This window comes from Colius striatus, chromosome Z (assembly GCF_028858725.1).
Source record: "Colius striatus isolate bColStr4 chromosome Z, bColStr4.1.hap1, whole genome shotgun sequence".
NCBI classification, from domain to species: Eukaryota; Metazoa; Chordata; class Aves; order Coliiformes; family Coliidae; genus Colius; species Colius striatus.
Window position 1 is genome coordinate 85,414,106 of NC_084790.1, and position 26,856 is coordinate 85,440,961.

Genomic DNA, 26,856 nt, shown 5'->3' on the forward strand with positions numbered 1-26,856 from the left:
ATAGGTACTTCAGCTGTGTAGGAGAAAGCGGTATCTGCAATACACTGATCAGATAGAGGCTTATCTTCTCAGGATGATGCAAAAGCTGATTAAGCAGCAATACCAAATTCACTTCTTAATAGACTGGCTCATTAAGGGAGAGCAAACAGCATTAGGCAACATGTTACAAGGAGTTTTCTGTGATTCAGCTCATGACAGAAGTGATGGTTGTAGCAACAAGAGCCTGAGATCCAGCTGTGAATACTGCAGATGGGTTCACCCAAGGGCCTGACAAAACCCAGCAGCAGTAGGAAACAATACACCTCACCAGAAGCTTTTGTAGGGCATTGTGCAAGCCTTTGGAATAATTAACTACTTAACAAGAGGAAATACAGTCTCAAGAAGAACACTGAACCTCGGTGACAGTTCAGGGACCACGTATCTAAAAAGACATACCTTTTTAGGTATTCCTTAGGCAGAGCCTTTGGGAAAGTAAGCAGTCCTAAATAGCAAACCAAAATTGCTGAAATGGTTTGTGCTGCAATTTTTTTAAAGAGTGCACTGGTTTGGCAGAGAGGACAAAGCCGGAATTATCACCCTCTATTCCTTACTAAGCACTGGGACTTCTGAAACACTTCACGATTGCACTATGGTGTTTGGATGCAAGTCAGGACCAGAACACATCTTCCCAGGAGGAGGCAATGCTGGACTTGCTGTGTTCACTTCCTTTACCATTAACTCAGTAGTTTTATGATTTCTGTCTGCCTGGGGCCCCACTACAGGTCTTATTATCACTTCTAGATATTTATAGCTCAGAAGCTTAATATGAAGCAGCTTACTGTTAAATAAAATCCTAGTTACTTATAATTCAAATTCTACACACATGTTCAACACCTTTTCAGTTGCTCTTTTTTTCTTTAAAGACAGAACTCCACCGTTTTAAACCACTGCAACAAAACATAAAGCATCAGTCTCTTGCATCTTGCCTCTGCTCCTCCTCCTCAGGAAAGAAAGGCACAATATTTAAAGGAAAATAATTAATGGAAGTATCAAATCAAGACTTCCTGCTTTTTATTTAGCAAAGTAAATTCTTCTCCTTTAGCTCATTCACAGATTTTACATTAAATATCTATGGTCTTCATAACTTCACCATGACATTTACATTGCCAAATGCAATTCATAACTCCTCAGCAAGGTCAAGTACAGCTACAGTTTTTAAAGGTGAAAGCCTGAAGTACTGCACTAGCAGTTAGTGAAACTAAGATGCTAAGATAACATTTGACTTCCAAACCTAGATTTATTCATAAATTATTTACCTAATCTCTAATCACACTGAATAGTAACAGTTGAAAATTAATTACAGTGAAGAAAAGAAAAGAAAGAACTTCAGTTTTCAAGCAGTTTAAATTAAGAAATATGCTAGCTGCCATGTTAGTGGCAAAACAGAACCTCTCCTATAAGTTTTTATTCAGCAAAAATGTGCAAGGAAAAAAAGTCTCAAAGTGAGAGAAATATCACCAGTTCATGTTAGACACAAGGGAATTAAATCCTTATGAAGGAATTCCTTTAATCTGTTTTCTTGTCAGAAACGTCTGTGGATCTCTTTGCAGCAATTCCATTTGCAAGGCCGTTGCTTTCAAACTGCAATTAAAAGACAGCATCATTAATTGGATGTGCAAAAAGGACTTCAGGCTCAGAAGAGGGATGAAATCAGTGATGAAAATGGCTTTCAGAAGCAAGGCCAGTGAGGATCTATAGAGAGATCTGCACGGGGGACCAAAGTGGTGATGTCTCTTTAGATTTACACATAATGATTGCGTTGGGGGAAATGAGGGCACAGAAAACAGACACAAATCCCTGCATTTTGTCAGAAGAGATAAATAATAAATGCAAAGCTGACACACACTAAATGTTTTCATAGAATCACTGAATGGTAGGTGTTGGAAGGGAACTTTAGAGATCATCCAGTCCAACCGCAATGCAGAAGCAGGGTCACCTAGATCAGGTCCCACAGGAACATGTCCAGGAGGTTCATGAAGACCTCCAAGGAAGGAGACTCCACACCCTCCCTGGGCAGCCTGTGCCAGGGCTCCCTCACTGAAACACTGAAACAGTTTTTTCTTATGTTTAAGTGGAACTTTTTGTGTTCCAGCTTCATCCCATCACCCCTTGTCCTGTTGCTGGCTACTATAGAAAAAAGGAATGTCCCAACCTCCTGACACCCACCCTTTAGATATGTGTAAATGTTAATAAGATCCCCCCTCAGTCTCCTCTTCTCCAGACTAAACAGCCCCAGTTCCCGCAGCCTTTCCTCATAAGGAAGATGCTCCAGTCCCCTGATCATCTTGGTGGCCCTGCACTGGCCTCTCTCCAGCAGTTCCCTGTCCCTCTTGAGCTGGGGAGCCCACAACTGGACACAGGACTCCAGATGAGGCCTCACCAGGGCAGAGCAGAGGGGGAGAAGAACCTTCCTCGACCTGCTGCCCACACTCTTCTTGATGGATCCCAGGCTGCCATTGGCTTCTTGGCCACGAGGGCACATTGCTGGCTCATGGTCAGTTTCTAATCAATCAGGACTCCCAGGTCTCTCCGTTTTCCCTCATTATGAGCAGCAGAGATGGATGACAAGCAGGGGTTTTAATTCTGCATCGTGTATCTGGATCAGAAGCTGCCTTGAAGCAACTATTTCTAGCAGTCTCAGTACCAATAACTCCCTTCCAGAAGAAAACAGCTACAAAAGCATCTGTGAAAATGCCCAACTATTTAGCCTTTTGCAGCACCCACCCCAAACTATTGCTGAGTGCTTTATCTGGAGTTTCCTTGGTTAGCTCAACACATTGATCTTACTTTATAAATTCCAAATTCATCCTCCTGATCTCTTTTCAAGGCTGAAGGTGCCCGTGGGTTTCCAGCGCTGCCTCCTTGCCCTTCTTTCGTGGCTGCTGGTTCATGCACAGCTTTCTTGGGCCATACACGCTTGATGAAAGGTGCAATAACAGGATAGATATATGGTTCCAGGAATTTCTTGTAGACCCAGAGGAGAACAGGAATGACAATACAAGGGATGCACACCATGGCGGCTTCTTCTTGTGCTGTGACAAAGCTAGTAGAGGAAAAAAAAACCCAACATCAACTGAGAATGTGAGTGTATGCCAAGAGCTAAGCAAACAGACTGACATAGTGAATAAAGATTATAGCTGATACTCAAACATAAAAGATTATAGATTAACTGTTAAAGTTTCGGAAACGTCCCATATTAAGCAGTCCTCAACAAGGGAAACGTTATTGACATTTTAACACAAAAAAGGGGCAAAGTTTGCTATTAATTCATCAGTTATGACAGCTAGAACTTAAGAAAACAGATTCAGAAAGGTAAACTTTTTGCTAAAACCAGAAAAAAAACCCCAGTTCAGCAGGAAGCTGCAGGTATCAGCTCCGTTCTTAAAACAGGGGTCCAAAAGTTTTCTTTTTTCTTTCCCTTTTAACTTAAGGTGAAATTTAATGCCAGAACTCCAATCCCTCTAATGGCTTGCAATCACTGAAAGGCAGGACAGTAGGAAGGGGGAAGAGAATCACAGATTCATTAGGGTTGGAAAAGCACTTTAAGCTCCTCGAGTTCAACTATTCCCCCAGCACTGCCACAGTCACCAAGAGCCCATGTCCCACAGCTGCAAGGATTTGGGATCCCTCTGCACCACTGCCCTGGGCAGCCTGGGACAGGGCTGCACAGCCCGTGAGGGAAGAAATTGTTCCCCATCTCCAATCTAAACCTCCCATGGGGCAACCTGAGGCCATTTCCTCTTATCCTCTCACCTGTAGCTTTGGAGAAGAGACCAATTCCCACCTTGCCACAGTTGCAGAGTTGCAGAGAGTGCTCCTATCTGCCCTCAGGCTCCTCTTCCCCAGGCTCAACACCCCCATTCCCTCAGCCCCTCCCCAGCCCCTTGTGCTCCAGCCCCTTCCCCAGTTCTGTGCCCGGCTCTGGCCATGCTGCAGCCCCTCATTGTCCCTCTGGCAGTGAGTGAGGGGCCCAGCACTGAGCACAGCCCTGGAGCTGCAGCCTCACCAAGGGAACAATCCCTGCCCTGCTCCTGCTGCCACCCCACTGCTGATCCCAGCCAGGCTGCCACTGGTCTTCTTGCCCCCCTGGGCACGCTGTTGGCTCCTGTTCAGCCACTGGCACCAACCCTCCAGCAGCTTTCCAGCCCCTCTGCCCCAGCCTGGAGTGGGGCCTGGGCTTGGTGTGGCACACGTGCAGGTTCACAGGTCAAATCCTAGTCAGGATTTGAGCAAAAGAGAATATGGGTTCATTTCTTCCTCCTGCACAGGAGGATCACCCCATCCTACAACATTTCTATACATTTGGCCAAGCTATTAAAAATTAATCCTTCTCTCTCTGTCTCCCCAAACTAGGAAGAAGTTCTCAAAAATGGCAGTGATGCGGAAAAAAAAAGCAGAAAAGTAAGGCCGAGGAACAGAAATGTATAACTGGGGAAGGAACTATGAGCAATATTTTAGATCCACTCTGCTACACAGCCCAGCTTTGCCCTTCACATTCCTGCTTCCTAGGCTGGCATCTGAATTCTTCAAATAAGAAGCAAAACAAAAACTTGGAGAATGAAGGAAAAGGAAGGGGCTACCCTCTCCACCACAATTTCTTAGATACTAAATTTCCAGCCAGATGTTGTGGCTTTATTAACATCAGTTAAAGAATGTGCTGGGAAGAAACAGCCCAGGCTGGTTCTGAGGTAACAGGCAGGTGTCTCTGCAGCCACTTGGCATCAAGATTCCAGACTAACATCAAGCTATACCTCTGCCCGATGCAAAAGCAAACCACTGGCAGCTTAAAACCAGCCCTAATATGTTGAAATAGCACTCATGAGTTTCTTGTGTGTTTTGGTGACCTTCTGTTGGCTGGTTAGCAGGCAGTTAATTCTTACAGGAAAAAAACAAAGAGTAAAATAGCAAACGGCCCCATTTTCATAGCCAGCCTATTTCTTTGTGATACCAGCTTTTGTTTCTCTCTAGGCCACTATTCAGGAGAGAACATGCATGGCATTGCAAATTTAAGCACACTGGGGCTTTGTTTCCCACATTTAACTCAATCATCAGTCAACTGCTTTATGGAAACAGACAGAAAAAGACTATTCGGACCAAAGGGCTTATACTTTTTTCTCCAATAAAGGACGACCTAGTCTAGAAATGCTAGTTTATGTAACACAGCCCAGTTCTGCTTCTCCCCAGCACGGCGCCCAGGCCACAACGTTCCCCAGAAGGCAGGCCGGCCTCCCCGGCTCAGGCCAGCGGCGAGCGCGGGGCATCTCCCCTTGCTGTTGGCGGCTGGAGGGCAAAGACCGTGCCAGTCGATGAAGTTACCCTCACACACGCGCTGGAACCAGGGAGCTCCACGCCTCGGCAGGAGCCGATACAATTCGGCACCGCCGCCCGTCCGCTCCCCGCTAACGGCGCCGCTCGGGGCCCGGAGAACGGCAGCCAACGGGCCGGCGAAGCCGGGCCCCGCGGACGCCTGCAGGCAGGCCGGGCCCCGGCGGGTGTGTGCGAGCGGCGGAGCACGCAGGGGCCCGGAGGGGAGCGGGCGCGGCGCCCGGCCCGCACTCACCTCAGCCGCAGCGACCCGCCGCCGGCACCCGCAGCCTCCCCGCGCCGCAACGGAAGCGCCCGCGCGCTTCCGGCCGACGCGCGCCGCGGCCCCCGCCAATGAGACAGCGCGGTGCGCGCGTCACGTGACTCCCGCGCCCCGCCCCGGGCCGGGCGCCAGCGCAGCCGCTCCCGGCAGCTGCCCCCCCACGGCGCCGCCGCGCGTGAAACGTGCTTTGCATTACCCTGGTTAATCTACACTTAATCCCGGTGAGGCATCACCCTTCCCTCGCTGCGGGAACGTGTGTGTCCGTGCCCCCCGGCCCTGCCCCGCTAAGATGCGGAAAGGCAGGCAGCTCCCCAGGAAAAGCCTCCCTCCGCCAGGCAAAGCAGCAGGCACAAAATCCTCAGCTTTTAACATTTTATTTCTGTACAGCTGTTGTATCACATTTACTCCCGAGCCATCAGCTTCTGCTTCTTCAGCTTCTTTTGGGATATCTGAAAAACAAACACAGCACTGAGGACACAGCGCCAGACACCTCCCGCAGCACCCCAGGAAGGAGTAACCCACCCCAGGAAGGAGCACATGGTTACTCGGGGAGGAATACCAGGAGCAGTCAGAAATGTTTCTTCACTCATTTGCTAAGTGACTCTCAAATCACATCTGCACCTACATGCCCTTCCACCTTTCCACGCTGCTGTCAGCATGATTTCAACGTCAGTACAAGACAGGGCACTGTGACACACACACAGGGGGTGAGGAGTGGGCTGTGACTGCTCTGGGGCAGAGACCACAAACCACTGTGTGATGGGATGTGTGTGAATGGAACCACGCTGAGCAGGGCATTGATCTGAATAAGGGCACAGACACGCTACAGAGGCTGTATGGATGGGACAAAGCCAATTGTGTGAGGTTCAACACAGGTTGGTGGCAGGTCCTGCCCTTGGGCTGCACCGAGCCCAGGAACTGCAGCCGGCTGGGCCTGAAAGCTGCTGGAGGGAACAGGCTGAACAGGAGACAGCAGCATGCTCAGGTGGGCAAGAAGGCCAAGAGCATCCTGGCTTTAGTCCTCAACCCTGGAGGGATCCCAAAGCCACATAGATGTGGGGTTGAGGCACGTGAGTGGCCATGGCAGTGCTGGGTTAGCAGCTGGACTGAAGGAAATTAAGGGTCTTTTCAAACCTAAACTCTGTGTTCTATAAACTGCCATGAACTATTTCCCCAAGTTCTCAACATTATGGTTACAATATTGAGGTTGCTCAGAAATAGCTTTGAGGTTTTTTTCATGGGTATTCCAAAGGTGTCCTAAGATTGTCATCACAGCAACCTCCCTGCCCGAAATCCACGAGCACGAACACTCGGGTCTCTTGACAGTGGCACTTGAGGATGTGGCACTCTCTACCTTTTTCTTTTGAGCAACTTCCTCCTCTGGTTTGGGAACGATCTGCTCCTTCTCAGTGAGGATCATCTCGATGTGGCAGGGGGAGCTCATGTAGGGGTTGATCCGCCCGTGCGCTCTGTAGGTGCGCCTGCGCATTTTGGGAGCCTTGTTGACCTGGATGTGCTCGATGACCAGAGAATCCACATCAAGACCCTGGGGTGAGTGGGACAGATCAAACTTGTAACTTCTGTCTTCAAATAAAACCAGGAGTAACCACACACAGCCCACCCCAGCAAATTAACATCCCGTAACTTGGCAGTCACAGACCTGAGGGTTTACCTGCTGAGGTCAGAGAAGTGGCAACCACCCCTCTACACATCCCAACAAACGTAAAATGATACTGATGGCTCAGAAGAAAGTTATTGTTTCATGGTTATTCCAAAGGTGTCCTAAGATTGTCATCACTGCCATCAGTTACCAGCTGGCTACTGAGTATGTTGGAAAGACTCAAGTTGACCACAACTCCACTGACTTTCTTTTGTAGATACTAAGAAACCAAAACCACACTTCCCAAGTTGATAACCCCACTCGAGTGCTGTGTTCAGTGTTGGGCCCCTCACTCACTGCCAGAGGGACAGTGAGGGGCTGCAGCGTGGCCAGAGCTGGGCAGCAGAGCTGGGGAAGGGGCTGCAGCATAAGTCTCATGGGGAGAGGCTGAGGGAATGGGGGTGTTAAGCCTGGAGGAGGCTGAGGGGAGACCTTCTCACTCTTGGCAACTCCCTGGCAGGAGGCTGTGGCCAGGGAGGGGTTGGTCTCTGCTCTCAAGCTACAATAGACAGGACAAGAAGAAACGGCCAGGGGAGCTGTTTCTCCACAGGGCTGTCCAGGGCAGTGGTGCAGTCCCCAGCCCTGGTGTTACTGCAAAGCCACATAGCTGGGGCTAAGGGACACGGGTTGGTGATGGCTGTGGCAGCACTGGGGGACTGGTTGGACTTGATGACTTCAAAGGGCTTTTGCAATGTCAATAATTCTGTGACTCTGTGAAACCAGCTGTGAAAAAATATTACTCACATTTGAGCTTGAAGAACACACACAGCCCAATTTAAATGAGCAGTACACCAAATGACTTTGTGCAATTCAGTTCCACCTACAAAGCAGGGTCATCTGGCTGCCCACATCCAAGACACAAAGGTTGGGAGTGGCCGCACGCCATGGGCACTTGGCGCTGAACAATGCCTGCAGGACCCACCTTGAGCTCAGCGTTGCTCTCCGCATTCTTCAGCATGTGCAGCAGGAACTCTGCACTTTTCTTGGGCCACCGCCCCTGCGTCCAGCCCCACTGCTTGGCCTGAAAGGAGAAGGAGAGCTCCATTTGTGCCCTGGGACAACGAAACTTGCCTTCCACACATGACAACTCACTGTTACATCCCATTTCATTATGACTGCCTCCCAGAATAACTCAACAGGATCCATTTGTTGATGCTGCAAGCAGATGGAACGCTTGCTGTATTGGAACTGAACATTTTCACGCAAAATTATCACCACCTGGCCATTTTCTCCATGCTGAGCATCATCTTTCCCTCTTAACCCAAGCGTCCTTCCCACCCTTTCCCCAGGGCCTCACCTGGGCACAGCGCCCAACTCCCCCGTTGTAGCGGCGGAAGGGAACACACTGCTTCTTCAGGGTCACGTCCTTCAGGTACTTGGTGGCCTTGCGGATGTGCATGCCCTTGATGGCCTGGGCCGTCTCACGAGTGTTCTGGCAACGTAAGAGCACAGAAAAGCTCTTTTTAACACACCTTTCCAACTTACAACACAAGTAAAAGCACTCCCTTCCCTGCACCCTGTTCATTTTCCTGCAACCTCTGTTTAGAAGCCTTCCTTCCCACAAAAAAACATTCAAGAATTAAGAATAATGAACATTGTTTCTTTTGCTACTTACTTCTAAAATTTATGGTATGACTTCCATTCCTGACTTTGCAGCTGACATGTCCTTACTGCTTTTTACCTAGTGGCTAGATCTTTCCAGCCAGCAATATTAAAATGTGCATGGTTTTACTTTTCATAGCTGCTTGTTGCCTACTGAAAAAAAACCAAGGAGCCTAAAGGAGAAAAATCCTACAAAAATGTCAAATATGGCACCTCAGAAGAAACAGTAAAACAAGCCAGACAGTCAAGCTACAAACAATTACTGATGTAATTACTGATTTGTCTCTGTCAGGAAATTATCAAGAATAAAAGGCTCTGAAAGAAAAAACAAGGATGAAGTATCAGTGCATAAGACAGCATCCTAAATGCCAACATCAGCAGCACTGCTGTAACCACAGAAAACATCATAGGAAATAGATGAAAATAGTATGTTCTAGGTCCAGATGCACTGGTGCTTTGTAGTTAGAACTTAAGATGGTACTGAGCAGAAGAAACAGAGATTCAGGACAGACACCTATCCTCACAAAACCCAATGACAGGACAAGGGCCAATGGGTACAAGCTGGCACATAAGAGGTTCCAAAGAAATACAAGGAAAATATTCTTCAGTGTGAGAGAGCACTGGAATAGGCTGCCAAGATGGGTTGTGGAGTCTCCTTCTCTGGAGACATTCAAAACCCAGATAGACAGGTTCCTGTGTGACCTACGCTAGGTGATCCTGCTCTGGCAGGCGAGTTGATATTTTGAGTTCCCTTACAGCCCTTAAGATTCTCTGATTCTGTGTGTCCTAGTGTTAACAGCAGACCTCTCATAATGAAGAGGTGAATGGGGTGGGCCCAGTCCCATCATATGCAGGACTTGGTAATAACAGCACTCTGACCATGACCAACAGCTTGATGGGGTGGTGCTGGTTACTTTTTATGTGTCGCTTGTTAAGAACTGCATTCTTGAAGAAGGATCAGAGATTGGTAAGGACAGAGTCCCCTGTCTGGTACTCAATATAGAAACCACGTTGGAGGACTCAATAGATAGACAAAGAACATGTCTTAAGACAAGATTTTGTATAAATACAGGTATGCAATGGGGTGTGCTGCTTTGTGGAGCTGCCTCCCCGTACCCATCTCTGCACAGACAAGAAATAATGCAGTTACTCTGCTGCTGTGTAGTCTGTCCGATGGCACATGAGGCAGGAATCTGCTTTTCGGACAGCACTATCTCACCACAATAAAACAGCACATCAGAGTAAATTAATTCTCTTTTAATCTGCACTGTGTAACACTACATAAAAAAAGCAGCTGCTCAGCTTTGGTTCTGGGCTTAACTAGAACATGTCTCATGTTCACTGATGCACCCAAACCTTTTCCAGAGTAACATACACCGCTATGTGCAGCCCTCATGCCAAACACCCCATGCCTCTCCATAAGGATTCTTGAGCAGTGGCCTGATCATGTGACTCACAGAAAGGTTTGGGTTGAAAGAGACCTTAAAGATCATCGCAACCTCCTTGCTATGGGCAAGGACACCTTCCACTAGCCCAGGTTGCTCCAAGTCCCATTCAACCTGTCCCAGGGATGGGACAGCCACAGTTTAACTACCCTCCTCACAGGGAACTACTTCCACCCACTATTTTCCTTCCAAACAACCAAAAAGGCAGGGTCAGACAAATTAATTTAACCACTTATTTAACACTAGTGCAAATCACTCTCCTAAATTTGCTGCAATTGTTTTCCTACTGTATCTTACTATGTTTAGCCAAGAAACTCTTTAGCCAGACACCAGAGATGAGAACTACACCTGGAAACGATTACGGGGAGCTTACAGCAAACACAGGCAACAACCAACACTACTACGCTTCAGTTACTGTAATGACAAAGCAAAATAAAAGACATTTGCTCAAAAAACACCCCAACAAAAACCCAATCCAAAACAAAACCCAACTAAAAACCCTCAAAGCTAAATGATTTTGCATTTTCTTCTCTGCACTCACCACGTACCTTGAAATGCACTCGCAGGTTGGATCCCCGTGACTTGCATGCTGGGGAGGAAAAAAAAGACCAGCTTTTTAGAATTAAAAGCTTAATGGCTTTGGTGAAATCCGACACGAACGTTTAAGAAAAACAACTCACATTTCGTAGGGTTCTCGGGATCCAGGGAGTAGCGCACCATTTTTAACGCTCAACTGCAAAGAGAAACCGTTTGTCAAGCACCCTCTTAGGCTTTTGGAATCCATTTTACAAGCACCCCGTTACGCTTTTAACACAGATATGCAGAACCTGGAGTGCTCATGGTACTGCCGATAGCTAACGGAAGAAGCTGCTCAGGAATTATGTTTTCTTTTCACAGTTAAATCCAAAGGTGTCCTAAGAATGTCATCACCGCAGCCACGGCCTCTCCCTGCGGCCTGCTTCCCTCTCACCCGCCATGCACCCCCGATCTCCGCCACCGCCATCCCCAGCCCGTCCCCCTCCGGCAAATACCGAGGGCGTCCGGCGAAGCGGACCGAGCCCTCGCCCTCTCATCGCCTCCCCGGGGCGCCTCGGGCAGGATGGCGCCGGATGGGCCCCGCTCCCCGACGGTCATGGCTTCCTCACCTCAGGGCGGCGGCGGAGAAAGAGGAAGAGCAGAGCATGCCGGGAGCCGAGAGAGAGCCGGCCGCTCTCGCGAGATTTCTGGCGCCGCGCGGTTTCGCCCGGGGAGCGTGGCGAAAGTGCCGCGCTGAGCGCGGGGCGGAGGCCGCCCAGGGACCGTCGCCAAAGTGGCGGCGGCGGGTGAGGGGCCGAGGGGCCGGGCAGGGACACGGCCAGGGCCCCGCGCTGGGTGGGAGCTCGCCATGTGAAAATGAAACGTGTGCTCCAGCCGGCGGCCTGCTGTCCGGGAGCGTGGGCGCTGACACGCACCTCCGCCAGGCTCCCCACAAGCCCGTGTTCTACCCCCGAGGAATGGCGCCGCGTCAGCGGCTCCGAGTGGCTGCACTGGGCAGGCGGGGCTGGGGCGAGGATGCCTCACAGCGGAGCAGAGACACGGCTTCACTGACCCTCAGCGCAAGGCCTCAGTTGCCTGTGGTCCACCAGGTAGCTGAGCAGAGGAGGAACCTCCTGAGGTTCAACAAGGGCAAGGGCAGAGTCCTGCGTCTGGGGAGGAACAACCCCCTGCACCAGGCCAGGCTGGGGGTGACCTGCTGGAGAGCAGCTCTGCAGAGACAGACCTGGCAGTGCTGGCTGATAATAAACTGACCATGAGCAGCAACGTGCCCTCGTGGGCAAGAAGCCAATGGCAGCCTGGGGGCATCAAGAGTGTGGGCAGCAGGTCGAGGGAGGTTCTGCTCCCCCTCTGCTCTGCCCTGCTGAGGCCTCATCTGGAGTCCTGTGTCCAGTTCTGGGCTCCCCAGCTCCAGAGGGACAGGGAACTGCTGGAGAGAGGCCAGTGATGATCACCGTGGTGATGGGCTGCCAAGATGCTCAGGGGACTGGAGCATCTTCCTTCTGAGGAAAGGCCGTGGGATCTGGGGCTGTTCAGGCTGGAGAACAGAAGACTGAGGGGGGATCTTTTCATTGCTGATAAAGACCTTATAGAAGACCTTATAGACCTTATATGGGACCTGGGGCTACTTAGTCTGGAGAAGAGAGGACTGAGGGGAGACCTTACCAATACCTAAAGGGCAGGAGACAAGATGATGGGGCCAGTCTTCGTTCTGTGGTGGCCAGTGACAGGACAAGGGGTAACAGGCAGAGGCTGGAGCACAGGCAGTGCCCCTGGCACAGGAGGAGAAACTCCTTTGGTGATGAGGTGAGGGAGCCCTGGCCCAGGCTGCCCAGGGAGGGTGTGGAGGCTCCTTCTCTGGAGGTTTCCAAACCCACCTGGACACGTCCCTGTGCCCCTTGATTCTGGGGAACCTGCTTTAGCAGGGGGTTGAGCTGGATGAGCCCTATAGATCCTTTGCAATCCTGACCATTAGGGATTCTGTGATTCTCTTTCGAGTAGATGGAGGAGCAAGCACAAGGGCTGCAGCTAGATGGCAGTTCAGGATGAGAATAGAGGGTACGTAAAAGATGAGATTCATGTTTGTAAATTGCAGTTGCTGTTTATTGCATCATTGTAAAATCAAATACTCGTTAAAACGAAAGATACTTTTCCCATTTTAGGCTGTTTTTCCACCTATAACTGCTTGGGAAATTTGACAAAGTAGCAATTCTATAAAAGCAAAACATTCCTCAAAGTGGTACCCAGCTCCTGCAAAAGCCTCATCAAGAACAGTTAGAGGGAGGAAATTAGAGTGATGTGGTGAAGGGTCAGCATGACTGAAACACACGCAGGACAGCCTTTCTAAGTCAAGCCTAGTAACTAGGGAAAAATAAACAGGCAAGAGCAAGTGTCCTCGCTGGGGTCTCGTGACTTCAAGGAAACAGTAAATATGGAAAAAGAGATCTCAATGGTGGCTTCCAATCTCAATGATGTTCCTTCCTACAGAACAAGAACCGTAACACCTCCAAGAGTGCCAAATTTCCAGATGGAATAAGTGAAAACGAGCAAAAGCTGAGGTCCTGAGGCGTTGCCATGGCCTTCCCCACCCTACTGTGGGAATCTTCTACATCCCACGTGAATGCAGCTTGCTTCCTTTGGCATTTCTGCCCTCCCTTCTGCACCTGCTTCTGTGTCACAAACCAGTGCTGAGGGAGGAAACGGGCCTTTCCATGGGAAGCACCTTTACATGCAGCTGCTTCTGAGCAGCACAGCACAGAAGCAATTCGGAGAAGGCTGGGAGAGGGACGTGAAATGTAAGTAGCTGACACGTGGCTGGAAGTATCACACGGTCCTCATGTTCATCAATCAAATCCAAAACAAACAGGGCAGGTTTTCTGTTGGTTGTGTTTTCTGTTTCCCAAACACGTGGAGCTGTTTACGATCAGCTGCTGAGGGCCTACGGTGGTGGGAGTGTAGAGGTAGGAGCTTCTGCGGATGGTGTCAGGAAATGACACGCATGTTTTCATCTTTGCTGGGAGGTCAACAACTGCTTTCAGAGGCAGCCCAGCACATATCTCATGCTGAGATCAGGGCTGAGGCAGCTGAGCATGTGCCCTTGTTGAGATTTACCCAGATTATTGCCCCAGTGCACCAGCTGCCTTGGATATTTAGCTTGCATGAGCTGACTCAAAAAGAGCTTTTGGATCTGAAGCAGAAAATGTGGACACGTAAGCCCAAAATCATGTTCCTGGAAACTCCTGCAGCTGCCTCCTAATCCTACTGGAATCTCAACTCTATAGGACTTGATGTGAAACTCCCCTGGTGCCATCCCTCTTAGCCTCCTTGTCCCTAGCAGCCAGCCCTGGGGACTTTGCATGCCCGGGAAGACCTCACTCTCTCAGCAGCCGTTGAAAGCAAAGATCCAACTGTGTTCAGACCTGAACCATTGCTCTACTTTGTGCTCTGGAAGCTGCTTAGAATCATAGAATGGTAGGGGTTGGAAGGAATCTCTAGAGATCATCCAATCCAACACCCTTCTAAAATAGATCCTTCTGGTAGCACCCTCCTGCAAAAAGTTCATCACAAGGGCAGCAAAGGTTTCTACCATCTCCTGAGGTAAAAACCCATGGAAAGCCACAGTGCCCAGCAGCATGGTGGCCACAGCATGCTCCTAGGATGTAGGAGACCCACTTTCAATTTTCTTCCCTTTGAAAGGTTTCAAAGCCACATCCTCAGCACCAGGCCAGAGCCTATTCTCTGGCAAAGGTGTTCCCATCCTTTCTGCTGCAGGTTTTCTGCCAAGCAGCCTGCAATGTGTTGGCCTCACAGCACTCCTCTGGATCTGCTTCTGGGGCTGGAAGGGGGCTGCACCCCTGGAAGAGCCCTGAGGGTGGCAGGGAGTGCACAGGCACAGGGATGTTGTATCACATAAGCCCTTTGGTGGATTTAGCTGTGAATAAACAAGTGGCCTTATCAGTCCTGCTGGAATTGCCAAATGTTATCCTTAGTGACAATTGGTCAACAGCCTTGATAGCCAGCATCCCTCCTGGGCAGAGAGAGGTGACCTGTGAGACTCACTGGGGCTATGGTTTCACAGCAGGTCACATACAGCTGTAAAAAACACCCCTGCTTGCCTTCCAGCATCTCTGAAGTTCAACCACTGCCACAGCAGGTGGGACAGAAGCAAACCTGCCGTCAGCCACCAGCTTCAGAACCAAAGTGTTACTTTTAGAATCACAGAATCATGCAATAGTTACGGTTAGCAAAGACCTTTAAGATCAAGTCCAACGAGTCACCTCACACTGCCAGGCCCATCACTAAACCAAACAATATCCCTCAGCACTTCATCTCTGCATCTTTTGAATGTCTCCAGGGATGGTGCCTCCACCGCCTCCTTGGGCAGCCCATTGCAGCCTGTTCCCTGTTCCTTTTAGCCCCTACTCTGTCACATCTCAAGTGCCTGACTGATGGCTCAGGCACATACCTGTCTCTGCCACCTTACTTAGGGACTGTAATTCCTGACAGAGTGGCAGGCAGAGCAACAAGAGTGTCTGTGCTAAAATCCCCATCACATATCTGTTGGGGCTGACTGGCCAAGCCTAACTCTGGCTCACTAAAACACACCGTGTTTTCCACCGTGCTGCAGGAGAGGGATTCGAGCTGGTCTTTGCACAGGAACAGAAGCCTGTTCCTTGGACTTTTTGTTTAGATTTCTTGGCATTTATCTTACAGACCTGGGTGGGGTTTTTTGAGTGTGAGGGTTATATGGGGATGTTAACTGTTGTTCACAAAATCACACACAAATGAGTTGCTTGTCTTAACAGTTAAGCAGAAAATCTTGGAGAAATTTTAAATTGAAACCAGGTTGAATGCTGGGAACACTGAAGCTTTCCAGTGGCATGTACCTTCTTTCCCTCATTTGCCTTTTCCTTTCACAGTCAGTAAAACAACAGCATTTGGACACGTGGCAGGTGAGTTCCACGGCTAAAATCCTCTCCAAAACCATGTCCTAAAATCTACTGACCTTGGAAGTGAGTCCCAGGAGCAGGATCTGTGAGCTTGTGAAAGGTGGAAACACATCTCCAGAAGATGGACAGACCATCGTCTCCAGGACAAGATGCTGTGGGGGTTTTGCTCTGCATCAGTAATTCTGTCTCGGTCATTTGAAGAGCTCCATTATGTTATCTGTTCCTCCCAGTGATCTTTTTAGAGGAGATGCTTCCACAGGGGACATTCTTTACTTAAGCACATCTGTAATGTATTTATATTCATTATATAATGACCTGGGACTGTTCAGCCTGGAGAGGAGGAGACTGAGGGGGGAATCTCATTAACACAAGTATTTGACAGGTGTTTGTCAGGGGGATGGGGCAGCACTTTTTTCTGTAGTGCCTAGTGACAAGACAAAGGGTGATGGACATAAGCTGTAACACAAAATGTTCCACTGAAGGGAAAACTTCTTTATTGCGAGGGTGAGGGAGCCCTGGCCCAGGCTGCCCAGGGAGGATGTGGAGGCTCCTTCTTGGGGGGTTTCCACAACCCATCTGGACACGTTCCTGTGCCCCCTGATCGAGGGGAACCTGCTTTAGCAGGGGGTGGGATAGATGAGCTCTGGAGGGCCCTTCCCACCCCCACCATTCTGTGACTCTGTGATTTATTATATATATGTTCATGGGTGCATACACAAATGATCATAAGTATCAGCTAAAATACGTGAACAGCTGGAATGCTTTTGATTCCCCCTGAGCCCTCTGAAAACGCAGGCAATTGTTCACAAGAGGATTTTAGCTACGCAGTCCCTTTATTTCTGTTGTGTATATACTGTGCCCAGGCCAGGGATGAGGAAACAGCCAGGGGAGCTGGGTGTCATGACAGTCGAGTGTCCGTCCTCACCGTCACCAAGGCAGCAGGCACAGCACCATCCCCACGCTGCTGCTGAGCAGCCAGCCAGGAGCGTGGCCAAAACAAAACAAAACCACAGCCACTGGTGACATTGTCTTAACATTTTTGGCAAATGGGTTCATCCACCCCCTGCACGCCCAGCTAGGAGGGAATCGCTGGTAAAACAAACCTCCTACGTGATGAAATAACCTTGTTTGTAGCTGAAGGATGTGTTTATTCACTGAATTCCTTGCCAGCAAACCATTTGCGCAGGTTGTGTAGGTCTGTGACTGCTCGTTCATGGCTTTAAGTGCCAGAAATGGACCAGCCAATCACCTTGATGAGCAAGGCAGTAAATACAGAAATCATTTAAGTGCCTGATCATAAACACAATTCGAGAAAAATTAAGTCCTGGGCTTTTGTCTGCCCTAATCTGCCTGGCCCAGAACTGAGAAGTACTGCTTTGAGCATGCTTTTGGCCAAGGAGACCAAAAATATGCCTGGGATATTGCCCACAGTTTGCATCCACAGTTTAGGCACAAATTAAAATATGGGCAATTATGTTTAAACATTACATAAAACCCTTTTTTTTTATTTGCTTTGGTACTGGTTGAACCCTGGAAGATGTAGTCCAGAGAAGTCTGTGGAGTCTCCATCCTTGGGAATGTTAAAAACCCAACTGGAGAATATCCTGGCCAACCAGCTTTGGCTGATCCTGCTGAGAGCTGCAGAGGAGGTTGCTCTAGACAATCTCCACTGGCCCCTTCCAACTTCAGCCTTTCTTAATCTGTGAATCCAATCAACATATCTAAAGCTGAGTGTGCCTTGTACTACAAAACGCAGCCTCAAACTCTGTCCATTTCTTGCATTGCATCTCCTAACCAAAATGGATCAAGGAAGCCTCCTCATCTTGGTGGGCAGCAGGATGACCATGAGCAGCAATGTGACCTCGCGGCCAAGAAGACCAATGGCATCCTGGGGTGGATTAGAAGAGCTGTGGGGAGTAGGTGGAGAGAGGTTCTGCTCCCCCTCTGCTCTGCCCTGGTGAGACCACATCTGGAATATTGTGTCCCGTTCTGGGCCCCTCAGTTCCAGAAGCACAGGGAGCTGCTAGAGAGAGTTCAGTGTAGGGCCACAAAGTTGATGGAGGGAGGGGAGCATCTCCCTTGTGATGAAAGGCTGAGGGAGCTGGGGCTCTGTACCTTGGAGGAGACTGAGAGGTGACCTCATTCATGTTTACAAATATGTAGAGTGTGTGTCAGGAGGCTGGAGCCAGGCTGTGCTCAGTGATGGCCAATGACAGGACAAGGGGCAATGGGTACAAGTTGGAACAGAAGAGATTCCAAAGAAATACAAGGAAGAGTTTCTTCCCTGTTGATGTGAGGGAGCACTGGAAGGGGCTGCTCCACCATATGGAGGGACCCGAGGCAGGAATGGTCCTGGGAAACAAGTTTGGGTAACGCCTGTTAACACTACCTGTGCAAAAATTGCAGCCAGCAGACGGGGTTCTGTTCATTGCACATCAAGAACCTAAAGCCCTGAAACAGCTACTGTCTTCCAGACTTAATGTCTGTAGCAACCCTTGCTGCACCTTCGTTTGTCATCCCAGTGTGTGGTTTCTGTGCTCATTCCTTCCTATTGTTGTTGTCAGAGATTTTGCCCAAGTTTCTGCTCTCTCTTGCTCTGGTGATTGCAGCATCTTCCTCTCCACAACAAGCAGGCTTCCCCACTTTTATGTCAAATGTCACCTCTGAGGTCATCACCCCATCCTGCCTTGCTCCTTCTCTCCCTCTTCCAAACATCCGGCTACCTCCCCCTTGGCTATTGCAACAACTCTGACACAAGCCCCCCTCTTTCAAAGCTTTCCCTATCTGTCCATGCTTACTAATCCTCTCTAGCTGAGCCACCCTCCCCCTCTCCAACCTCTCCTGCTCTCCTCACAGTCTTTTCCAGCATGCATGGCCCAGTCACATGCTGGTGCTCGGGAAGGTCTTATGATGGGTAGAGACATCCGAGCAAGGCTGTGGCAGGCACCTGCTGAACGAGGCCCTGCCAGGTAGGACACCTCCAGCTCGTGCCCCATCCCACAGCCATCAGCCACCCGCTGACTCAGCAAGGACACCACACCGACTGCACGGGCACAGGGAGGGAGGCAGAGGCTGTGAATCTGGATTGCAAATGCAAGGTAGGAGTGTTACACAGAGGGAGGGGGTTAAGGGGACAAGTCCTGCACCTGTACTCCAGACTGGGCAGGTCTGCTGCCCCTGCTCCTATGTCCATCCTGCGTGGCAGGTCTCTGCTTACACCTCCTGCATCGTGCCCTGCTTAGAAAATATCACCCTTGCTCTGCAAAGTGTGTCACAGAATCATAGAATAGAATCCCAAAACAGTTTAGGTTGGAAGAGACCCTCCTCAAAGGCCATCTAGTCCAGCCCCCTTGCCACGGGCAGGGACATCTCCAACCAGATCAGGCTGCTGACCTGGGATGTTCCCAGGGATGGGGCAAGGACCACCTCTCTGGGCATCCTGTGCCAGGGCCTCACCACCCTCAGCCTAAAACAATTCTTCCTGCTATCTGGTCTGAATCTCCTCTTGTTAAAACCATCACCTCTTGTCCTATGGATACAGACCCTGCTAAAAGCTCTGCCCACAGTTTTCTTCTTGTCTGCTTTAGGGATTGGAGGCTGGTTTAAGGCCCTTCCCAGAGCCTTCTCTTCTCCAGGCTGAACCCCCCCAACTCTCTCAGCCTGTCCTCGCAGCAGAGGGGCTCCAGCCCTCAGATCACCTCTGTGGCCTCCTCTGGACTCATTCCAACAGCTCCACATCCTCCTGATGTTGGTGCCCAAAGCTGCAGACAGCACCGCAGTGGGCTCTCACCAAAGCAGAGCAGATGGGAGAGTCCCTTCCCTCATCTTGCTGCCCATACTGCTTTGGATGCAGCCCTGGATATAACTGACTGGTAGAGTTCCTGGGATGAATATCAGCAATGTCTCTACATCACAGGCAAGAACATGAGTGCAAAGCACTAAGAAACCCCCCCGAGCTCTTCTTAATTAATTACAGACCCACTGACTCTTCCTAATAAGATCCCCACACTCAACAAACACAATAAATGGGAGAAATGAGGCAATTAAGAATAAACGGCCAGAGGGTGAAGTAAAGCCCAGTGGGGGACCAGCATCCTCAGGGCCACCTCATTCTTTCCTGTCTTCGTATTGCACACGCTGTAACTGCATGGGCTAGATGCTCATTGAGACACCAAGGAACGCAGGGGCGGAATAACTGGAGGGTTCTCAAAGTAAAATGTGCAAGCTGGTGAAAAATTAAATGGATAATGTTGTCGGTATAAGTAAAGCAAACATCTGAGGACAGCAGGAGATTCCACATGTCTCCAAGAATGGCTCGAGGCTTTCCCCTGTCTCAGGCAGATCCCAGTGCTGTGCCCTGCTCAGATTTGAGAAGGCAAAAGGTTCAAGGGAGAGAGTGAATGAAAAGCAGGGTGCTGGAGAACAAATTGTATCAGCCTTGATGATGCACAGCAGTCTTGTGCTGCCATTTGTGCCCCCAGCTATCATGCCTTTTCTGAAAAACAGAAGATAGTGCATAAGGTATGTTTGTGGCTTAAAATACCACTCCCCTTGAGTGTGGATTGCAGCAAAACACTGCCAAAGGATCTCCTAAACACCAGTCAAATCACCAATCGGGACCACAAAGAGTGAAGAACCTGCATGAGCTGTCTGACTCAAGAACAGCCCAGGAAGAAAGGATTAGCTGAGATTTGCAACCGTGGAGCTTGGGTGCAAATTAGCAATATCTGTTAGCAAAGTAACATTCCATGTTTTCGTGGGGCCTTGCTAAAGTAAGTAGCACAGTCTTTGGTTTTAATAAATAGCTCGTTTTCTTTCCTGTAGGCTCTGGGGAGTGGCGTGCTCAGAGTTTCCTTCATTTGGTGTCCACACAGACTCACAGGATCAGTTTTGAAAGCCTGAGAGAAACGTCAAGTGGATTTAGGAGTGCTGAAAATGAAGCTCTAGATGTGGCTTAGTCTGGGAAGTTTTTGGAGGAGGAGTGTCAGCTTTCTAATTATTCTGCCAAAATGCCAACTTGCAAGATCTTTCAGTTACTAATTACCAGAAATGAGCCCAAAGACAGAGCTGTGCCTTGGTCTGACAGGCCTATCTAAGCAGGCAGGATTGCCAGTGCCGGTTCTGCCAGTTCTCACTGTCCCTTCTGGAGCTACAGTCCTGCTGAGTGTTGAGTACAGCTCACTAATGGTGCTATAACCCCGTCATCCCCAGACTTGGGCCAAATATTCCCGCAGAGAAAAAAAACGTGGATAAGGATATGCACTCTAAAGCAAACCCTAAACCAAACAACCACCCTCCAGGCTTGTCTCTGGACTTTCTAGCAGCTCCAGGATCTGCTTACACAAAGACAGGGGAGCAGTATTGGCAATTTATTACTTTCTTTAATCTTTTCCCTTTGCTGGATGCAGAAGAGTTAAAGCAGAAGCACTGCTAGGGGCTCACCGTTCACCAGCTGAAGGGTCAAGTGATCACGAACTTCTGGAGCAACCCGGGCTAGTGTCCCTGCCCATGGGAGCTTTAAGGTCCCTTCCCACTCCAAATCTAGGACTCTGAGACATTCCTCCAATCCCCCACCTAAGCAGGACCTCAACAAGGAGCAGAACACCCCCCTGGCCACCCACAACACCTCAGCACTGCCAATGGGCTTGGCTCCAAGTCTATGTTCAAGCCCAAACATGCTCAGCATTCATACAGCTTGGATGGAACAGCATGGGCTTTGGGTAAAGGAATAAGAAGAGAGAAAAATGTATGTCAGTCCTCAGCACAGAGCTAAAGACATCCTTGTCTGCAGAGTGGATGGAGCAGTCCCACCACCCACCCACCACTGGGTCCTCTGTCCAACACAAAGCAGCCGAGTGGCCTGGATCCATCTCACGTCCCACGGGACGTGCTGGGAATGACGAGCTGACGAATGACACTCGTCTGTTTGGACACAGGGAATAGGTGTCAGGACACCCTGAGCTCCTGCTGGCTTTCAGGCGATGCTCCTGCACAGCTCTGGTGTGGCTGGAGACGGCTTAGGGTCACCTGAAGGTCTCTGCAAGAGCAACACCGCTATCAGAGTAACCTGTTGACTAATGCAAGGAATGGGGCAGGGGTGAAAACAGTCCTCGTAAAAATCAAGTCTGGGAAAATGGCACAACAAAGAGTGGCCAAGAAGTTTGTCCTTTGTGAAGGGTGGTCTGGTGACAGGGCTGGGGACCTGCAATGGGGAGGGGCAGCCGGCGGGGATCAAAGCCTTCTGCAAACCTCTCAGAGGTGGACGGCGATGCCCAGAGGCAGGTACAAACTGTAACGTTCCTCCCTGTGTGACAACGCTCACAAGAATTAGCTCTGTGCAGGAATGTGGGGATTTATTCTTCAAGGGCCAGCGTATCCGCCAGCGCTACAGACCAAACACTGCACCAACAAGAGCATGTGCTTGATAAGAACCCAGGAACAGATGCCAGCGGATTTAATGTGGGACAGGAGGCCCATTGCAGGTTTGCAGACTGCTGGCAGGGTCAGCTGTAAATATTCCCTCACAATCAAACGCATTCATCTAAGGATTACATGCTGGGGGCTTTGTGGTAAAGTAAATTTGCAACTAACGGGACCATTAATAGTCAGACAGTTTAGTTGGCTCGCTGGCTGCCATTTATTTTCCCCTCAGTCATTTTTACTACATCTAAATACCATGGGGATGCAGGACTTGAATGATGTGGCCTAAGAAATCAGCTTAGAAGAGGCAGGAGAGGGGGTTACCTCCAACAAAGAGAGCTCAACAGGGATCGAATGGGGATATCAATAGTGGGTAATGCCACTGAAGCATGTGAGCTGATTTCATAACCTGATGGAGATTAGCCTCTTCTGTAAGCAGAAGGATATGAGGTGTCGGTCCTGTAAAGCGTGTCCACGGAGGGGCTGCATTTGAAAGTCTGAGGAGGGGAGGAGAGACACCATGGGGAAAGGAATGGCTGCAAAACAAAGACACCACAGCCTGTGTTCACCACAGTTTGATGCTCCCAGAACAAAAACATCCAGAGCAGAAACTGCACCACACAAATAGGATCTCCCTCCACTGCAGGAAGAGCCAAGTATAAAATAACTGGTGGCATGATGGGATGATGACAAACCGAGAGGTCGTGAGCTGAGCAGGCGTGGGGCAATGCAAGGGTTAACTCGGGATGGTGTTTCACCACAGACCCTTTGAGTTACAGTCAACTGTGCACACCCATCCTATGTTGGGGTTCCCTTGTGTCCTTCCCCCCAGCCCAGTGCACCCCAGTGTTCCCATCCAAGCAGCCCTTCCCTCTCTGTTCTCCAGTCCAGCCCTTACCCTCATCATCTCAGAAACAAAGTGAGCAAAAGGAGCCAAGAGGGAAATTAACACCAATCCCATCAAATTCTGCTGCCTGGGCTGTGTTTTATAATTGAAAAAACTGTTTTATAACTCAAAACAGGAAAAAAATATAAGAGGGAGAATAATTCTCTCCCCTCCTCCTCCTCCTCCTCCTCTCCTGCAAATCCTACTTCCTCTGTCACTGGAGACTGAAAACAGAGGAAAAAAAACCAGGCAGGAAGAATGGAGGGTGTGTAAAACACTCTCAAGTTTCTAAATGTGGACTTAAAAATTTGCATAATAGGAATAATCACTCAGACATGGAACATCTGACCTAAAACAATGAAGCCAATCATTGGCGGATGAGCAGTCCTTAAGAGGAACACCTCAGACTCTTCTTGTGCCATGGCTCTCAGTAACCAGCACCCCACAAATTGCTGAGCCACAGGTTTTCCCCACCAGGAGGGCTCACTCCAGCCCAATGCTCCACTTGCACCTTCCTAGCCAGGTGAACGGACGAGATGCAAGCCACACCATGGGAACACTGCAAATCCCTCCTGCAGCCGCTCCCCAAGGCAGTGATACCCTGTCCTGGGCAATCAAACACTCTCCCTGCTGCTCTTTCCATCCCTGGGACAATGAAGGGTGCAACAACAGCAGCATTGACATACCATGATGCTTTTTATTTCCCTGGTGATCTCCAGAGCCACTCACACCAGGATTACTCTTAGCTCTGCAGGTTTTTTTAAGAGGTTGTGCAATGCGGAAGGATTTTCCCCTTTCCTTTCATACTCGGCTTTGATGGTGCAGTTCATCCCTACTTCTTGCTGCTATTTCTGCAAGGAAAGGAGGTGTCAGCATGCTAATTTTAGACAGGGAGATAGAAGCATTAAAGATAATTATTTTGCAAAAGGCTCCATGACAGCCTGTTGCTATCACAGCTCCTGCAGAAGACACAGACCCGGGTCTGAGATGACCTGCTCATATAGAAACAGTATTGAAAGAGTCTCATTGCTGGATGCACAGACATGGAAACCTCTCAAGTGATGAGACTGCTGAAAAAACTGTCCAATCCTTCCCCAAGATCACCAGCAGACTCTAGAACTTTAAGTGTTTTGGCACATTAATTTCCATATCGTACTGATTTTAGCTCTTTGCTACTAAGAAAGAGACTTAACTGCTCTCATGTCCTTTCTGCCTCTCCATCTCATGGCTCTGCCCTGACTCACGCTGCTTGGTGCTGAGGAGGAAACCAGCCTCAGCCACGCAGCACCCACCTGCAAAGAGCTTGTGACTGCAGCTGAGTGGGACGTTTTTCTAGTTCTTATGAAAATGCTCATGATTTCTAAAACATTCCTGTTCTGCTTTTGGACCAAATGGAGCTCTTTAGGGGGATGGACAGAACAAAAGAGCCACAAAATCACCTCCAAAAACAGCCAGTATCTCACATCTCCCTGGGCATTGCCTGGCTCACATTAGCTGCCGTGACAAAGCTTCCAGCATCCAGTGCTGTAGCATATTGAGCTTCCATCTCTTTTGAAGTGGATTATTATCTATTTTACCCTGCTTTATTAGTACTTGCTATAATATCCAGAAGTTCCGTCTGGGAGCCGTGAAATCTTTCACAGTGAAAAAGTAATACAAAGTAGGAATTTCTCCTTAAACTATTATTGGACTTAAAGAACTGTTATCTTCCAAGCAGCTCTCGGTGGGAGCCTTCTTCCTGCCCCCACCCCAGGCCACGAGGGTTACAGAGAGGTCAGCACAGAGCCTCACTCGTGGCAGTGATGTGATGCCCATCACGACAGCTCCTGACCATCTCCCCGGACGATCGTCACCTTTTGGCTGAAGCAGCCAGGGATTATTTGGATGCACTTCTTTCCTTGCTGTTGCTAAGTTATTCTCACTGCTACTATCATTCTTGAGAGTCAGAAGCAAAATGCAGGACCTCCCCCCCCCCACCCCCTCCTTACTCCTGGAGCCTGGCTTTGCACAGACAAAAGAAGGACATGTCCCCACCCGTGACAGCTTGACAATAGGAAAAGGCATCAGCTGAATGCAAAGGCACTGGAGGAAGAATGAGAAGACATCACACTGACCCACGGTCTGGGGGTGTTTTATTGGCACCAGGAGTTTCTTTAAGTGGTGAAGCATTTGGTGATGAGACTTGGTGGATTCATTTCCTGTAAGAGTCAGTCCATCAGCTGAAAAACCTCTGTCCATTCTTTTTTAGGCCTCTGCTGTCGTTGAGAGGGACCACACAGCTGCAAGAGAGGCTGTGGCCCAGGACACGCCACTCAAACCCACGTTCCCTGGGGAGAAGCACCTGCTATCATATCCCCCATCCTGAAACTGGAGGTGTTGGAGTACCTCCCAGAACGGGTCAGAAACGAAGAGTTTCTGTAAGTGATCCCCAAGAGAAGAGCAGCAGACCCCAGACAAAACCTGCTGCATGTAGCAGAGCTATGAGAAAACCTTTTAGAAAAGAGAGGAGAGGAATAGATTTTCATCTAAATTCATCCTTGGATGGACCTAACACTGCTAACCCTCGTGGAGTCAGGAGGTGGCTGGGGGGTAGAGGAGCGCATCCCAGGAGAACAGTGCTGGAAAGTCAGCTGAATTCTGTCAACATCTACTAGTGAGAGCTAAAGCAACTCTCCTACCTGATTTCCTGTTAATTCCCCTTGCTGTTGACTGGTTTTAGATCTCAAGGTCTCCACTTTTTTCCTCTTTTCCAACATTTACCTGCACCTTTTCCCTGCCTTCATCCCTGCCACGTTTATACACCACAGCATCTCGTGCTTATTCCTTACTTTCTGCTGTGAGATTAGAGGAAAAGGGAAGGAGCCATCGGGCTGAGGAAGGGGAAGAAAGAGACACACGTGTCCTGGAGCATCACTTCCTCTCACACCACAGGATCGGTAAGAAAAAAAGAACCAAAAATAATAAAAAAGGCAGGATAGACGGTTAGCTTTTCTCAACAGAGGGTTCAGAACTCTTCCTGGTGCCGCTGGTGTGACAGCAGAGGGCTGACAGCCGGGAGATGCCCCGCGGGAGCATCCTGTGCCCATCCAGAGCCCTGCGATGGGCTGGGGCTCCGCGGGTGAAGCCAAAACCATAGCACCCACGCCGGTGTACGGGTGTGTGGGTGAGAGCAGCAGGGACACGCTCCCAGCCCACCCTGCCCTCTGCCATGCCATGTCCCACTGCCACTTTGCCCACCCGGGGAACCAGCCTCTGTGGGGCCGCCCCAGTCCCTGCTGTCCCTTGCTGTGGAGCCCACCCGTGACCACTCCATCAGGCTCACCGCCCCATCCCCCTGTGTGTCCCATCCCCTCCACCCCTGACCACCCCCACGGGCTGACTGCCCCAAACCCCCTGCATGTCCTGGACTCCTCCCACCCGTGACCACCCCGGCGATCTCACTGCCCCAAACCTCCTGCATGTCCCAGGTCCCTCCTCCTCCCCCGCCTCCACCCGTGACCACTCTGATGGGCTCACCGCCCCCTCCCCCCGCGTGTCCCATCTCCCCTCCACCCGTGCCCACCCCGGCAGGTTCACGACCCCATCTCCCCGCGTGTCCCATCTTCCCTCCACCCGTGCCCACCCCGGCAGGTTCACAGCCCCATCCCCCCGTGTGTCCCGTTCCCCCTCCACCCGTGCCCACCCCGGCAGGTTCACGGCCCCATCCCCCCGCGTGTCCCATCTCCCCTCCACCC

The 26,856-nt window shown here is 49.9% G+C and overlaps 2 protein-coding genes and 3 non-coding genes across 6 annotated transcripts; all 5 read right to left on the reverse strand.

The window, feature by feature from the left end:
- Nucleotides 1-1,028: 1,028 nt before the first annotated feature.
- CZH18orf32 (chromosome Z C18orf32 homolog) lies at nucleotides 1,029-5,661 on the reverse strand. The gene is made up of 3 exons (XM_062018139.1): nucleotides 5,600-5,661; nucleotides 2,827-3,082; nucleotides 1,029-1,620 (listed from the first exon to the last, which is right to left on the reverse strand). Exons 2-3 carry the CDS (start codon nucleotides 3,052-3,054, stop codon nucleotides 1,546-1,548), a joined length of 303 nt encoding a protein of 100 aa, XP_061874123.1. The 5' UTR covers nucleotides 3,055-3,082; nucleotides 5,600-5,661; the 3' UTR covers nucleotides 1,029-1,545.
- Nucleotides 5,662-5,984: 323 nt separating this feature from the next.
- Nucleotides 5,985-11,499, reverse strand: RPL17 (ribosomal protein L17). 2 transcript variants are annotated; one of them, XM_062018138.1, is made up of 7 exons: nucleotides 11,479-11,499; nucleotides 11,014-11,066; nucleotides 10,882-10,922; nucleotides 8,584-8,718; nucleotides 8,209-8,307; nucleotides 6,981-7,172; nucleotides 5,985-6,075 (listed from the first exon to the last, which is right to left on the reverse strand). In XM_062018138.1, the coding sequence occupies exons 2-7, from the start codon at nucleotides 11,051-11,053 to the stop codon at nucleotides 6,028-6,030; spliced, it is 555 nt and encodes a 184-aa protein (XP_061874122.1). In that variant the 5' UTR covers nucleotides 11,054-11,066; nucleotides 11,479-11,499; the 3' UTR covers nucleotides 5,985-6,027. The 2 variants fall into 2 exon arrangements, with proteins under 2 accessions (XP_061874122.1, XP_010202897.1); XM_010204595.2 differs by lacking the exon at nucleotides 11,479-11,499 and adding an exon at nucleotides 11,365-11,466.
- LOC133628977 (small nucleolar RNA SNORD58) lies at nucleotides 6,833-6,904 on the reverse strand. The gene has a single exon (XR_009820937.1). It is a non-coding gene; the product is annotated as a small nucleolar RNA SNORD58 (small nucleolar RNA).
- On the reverse strand, nucleotides 7,363-7,429 carry LOC133628976 (small nucleolar RNA SNORD58). The gene has a single exon (XR_009820936.1). It is a non-coding gene; the product is annotated as a small nucleolar RNA SNORD58 (small nucleolar RNA).
- On the reverse strand, nucleotides 11,200-11,268 carry LOC133628978 (small nucleolar RNA SNORD58). Its single transcript, XR_009820938.1, has one exon. It is a non-coding gene; the product is annotated as a small nucleolar RNA SNORD58 (small nucleolar RNA).
- Nucleotides 11,500-26,856: the final 15,357 nt, after the last annotated feature.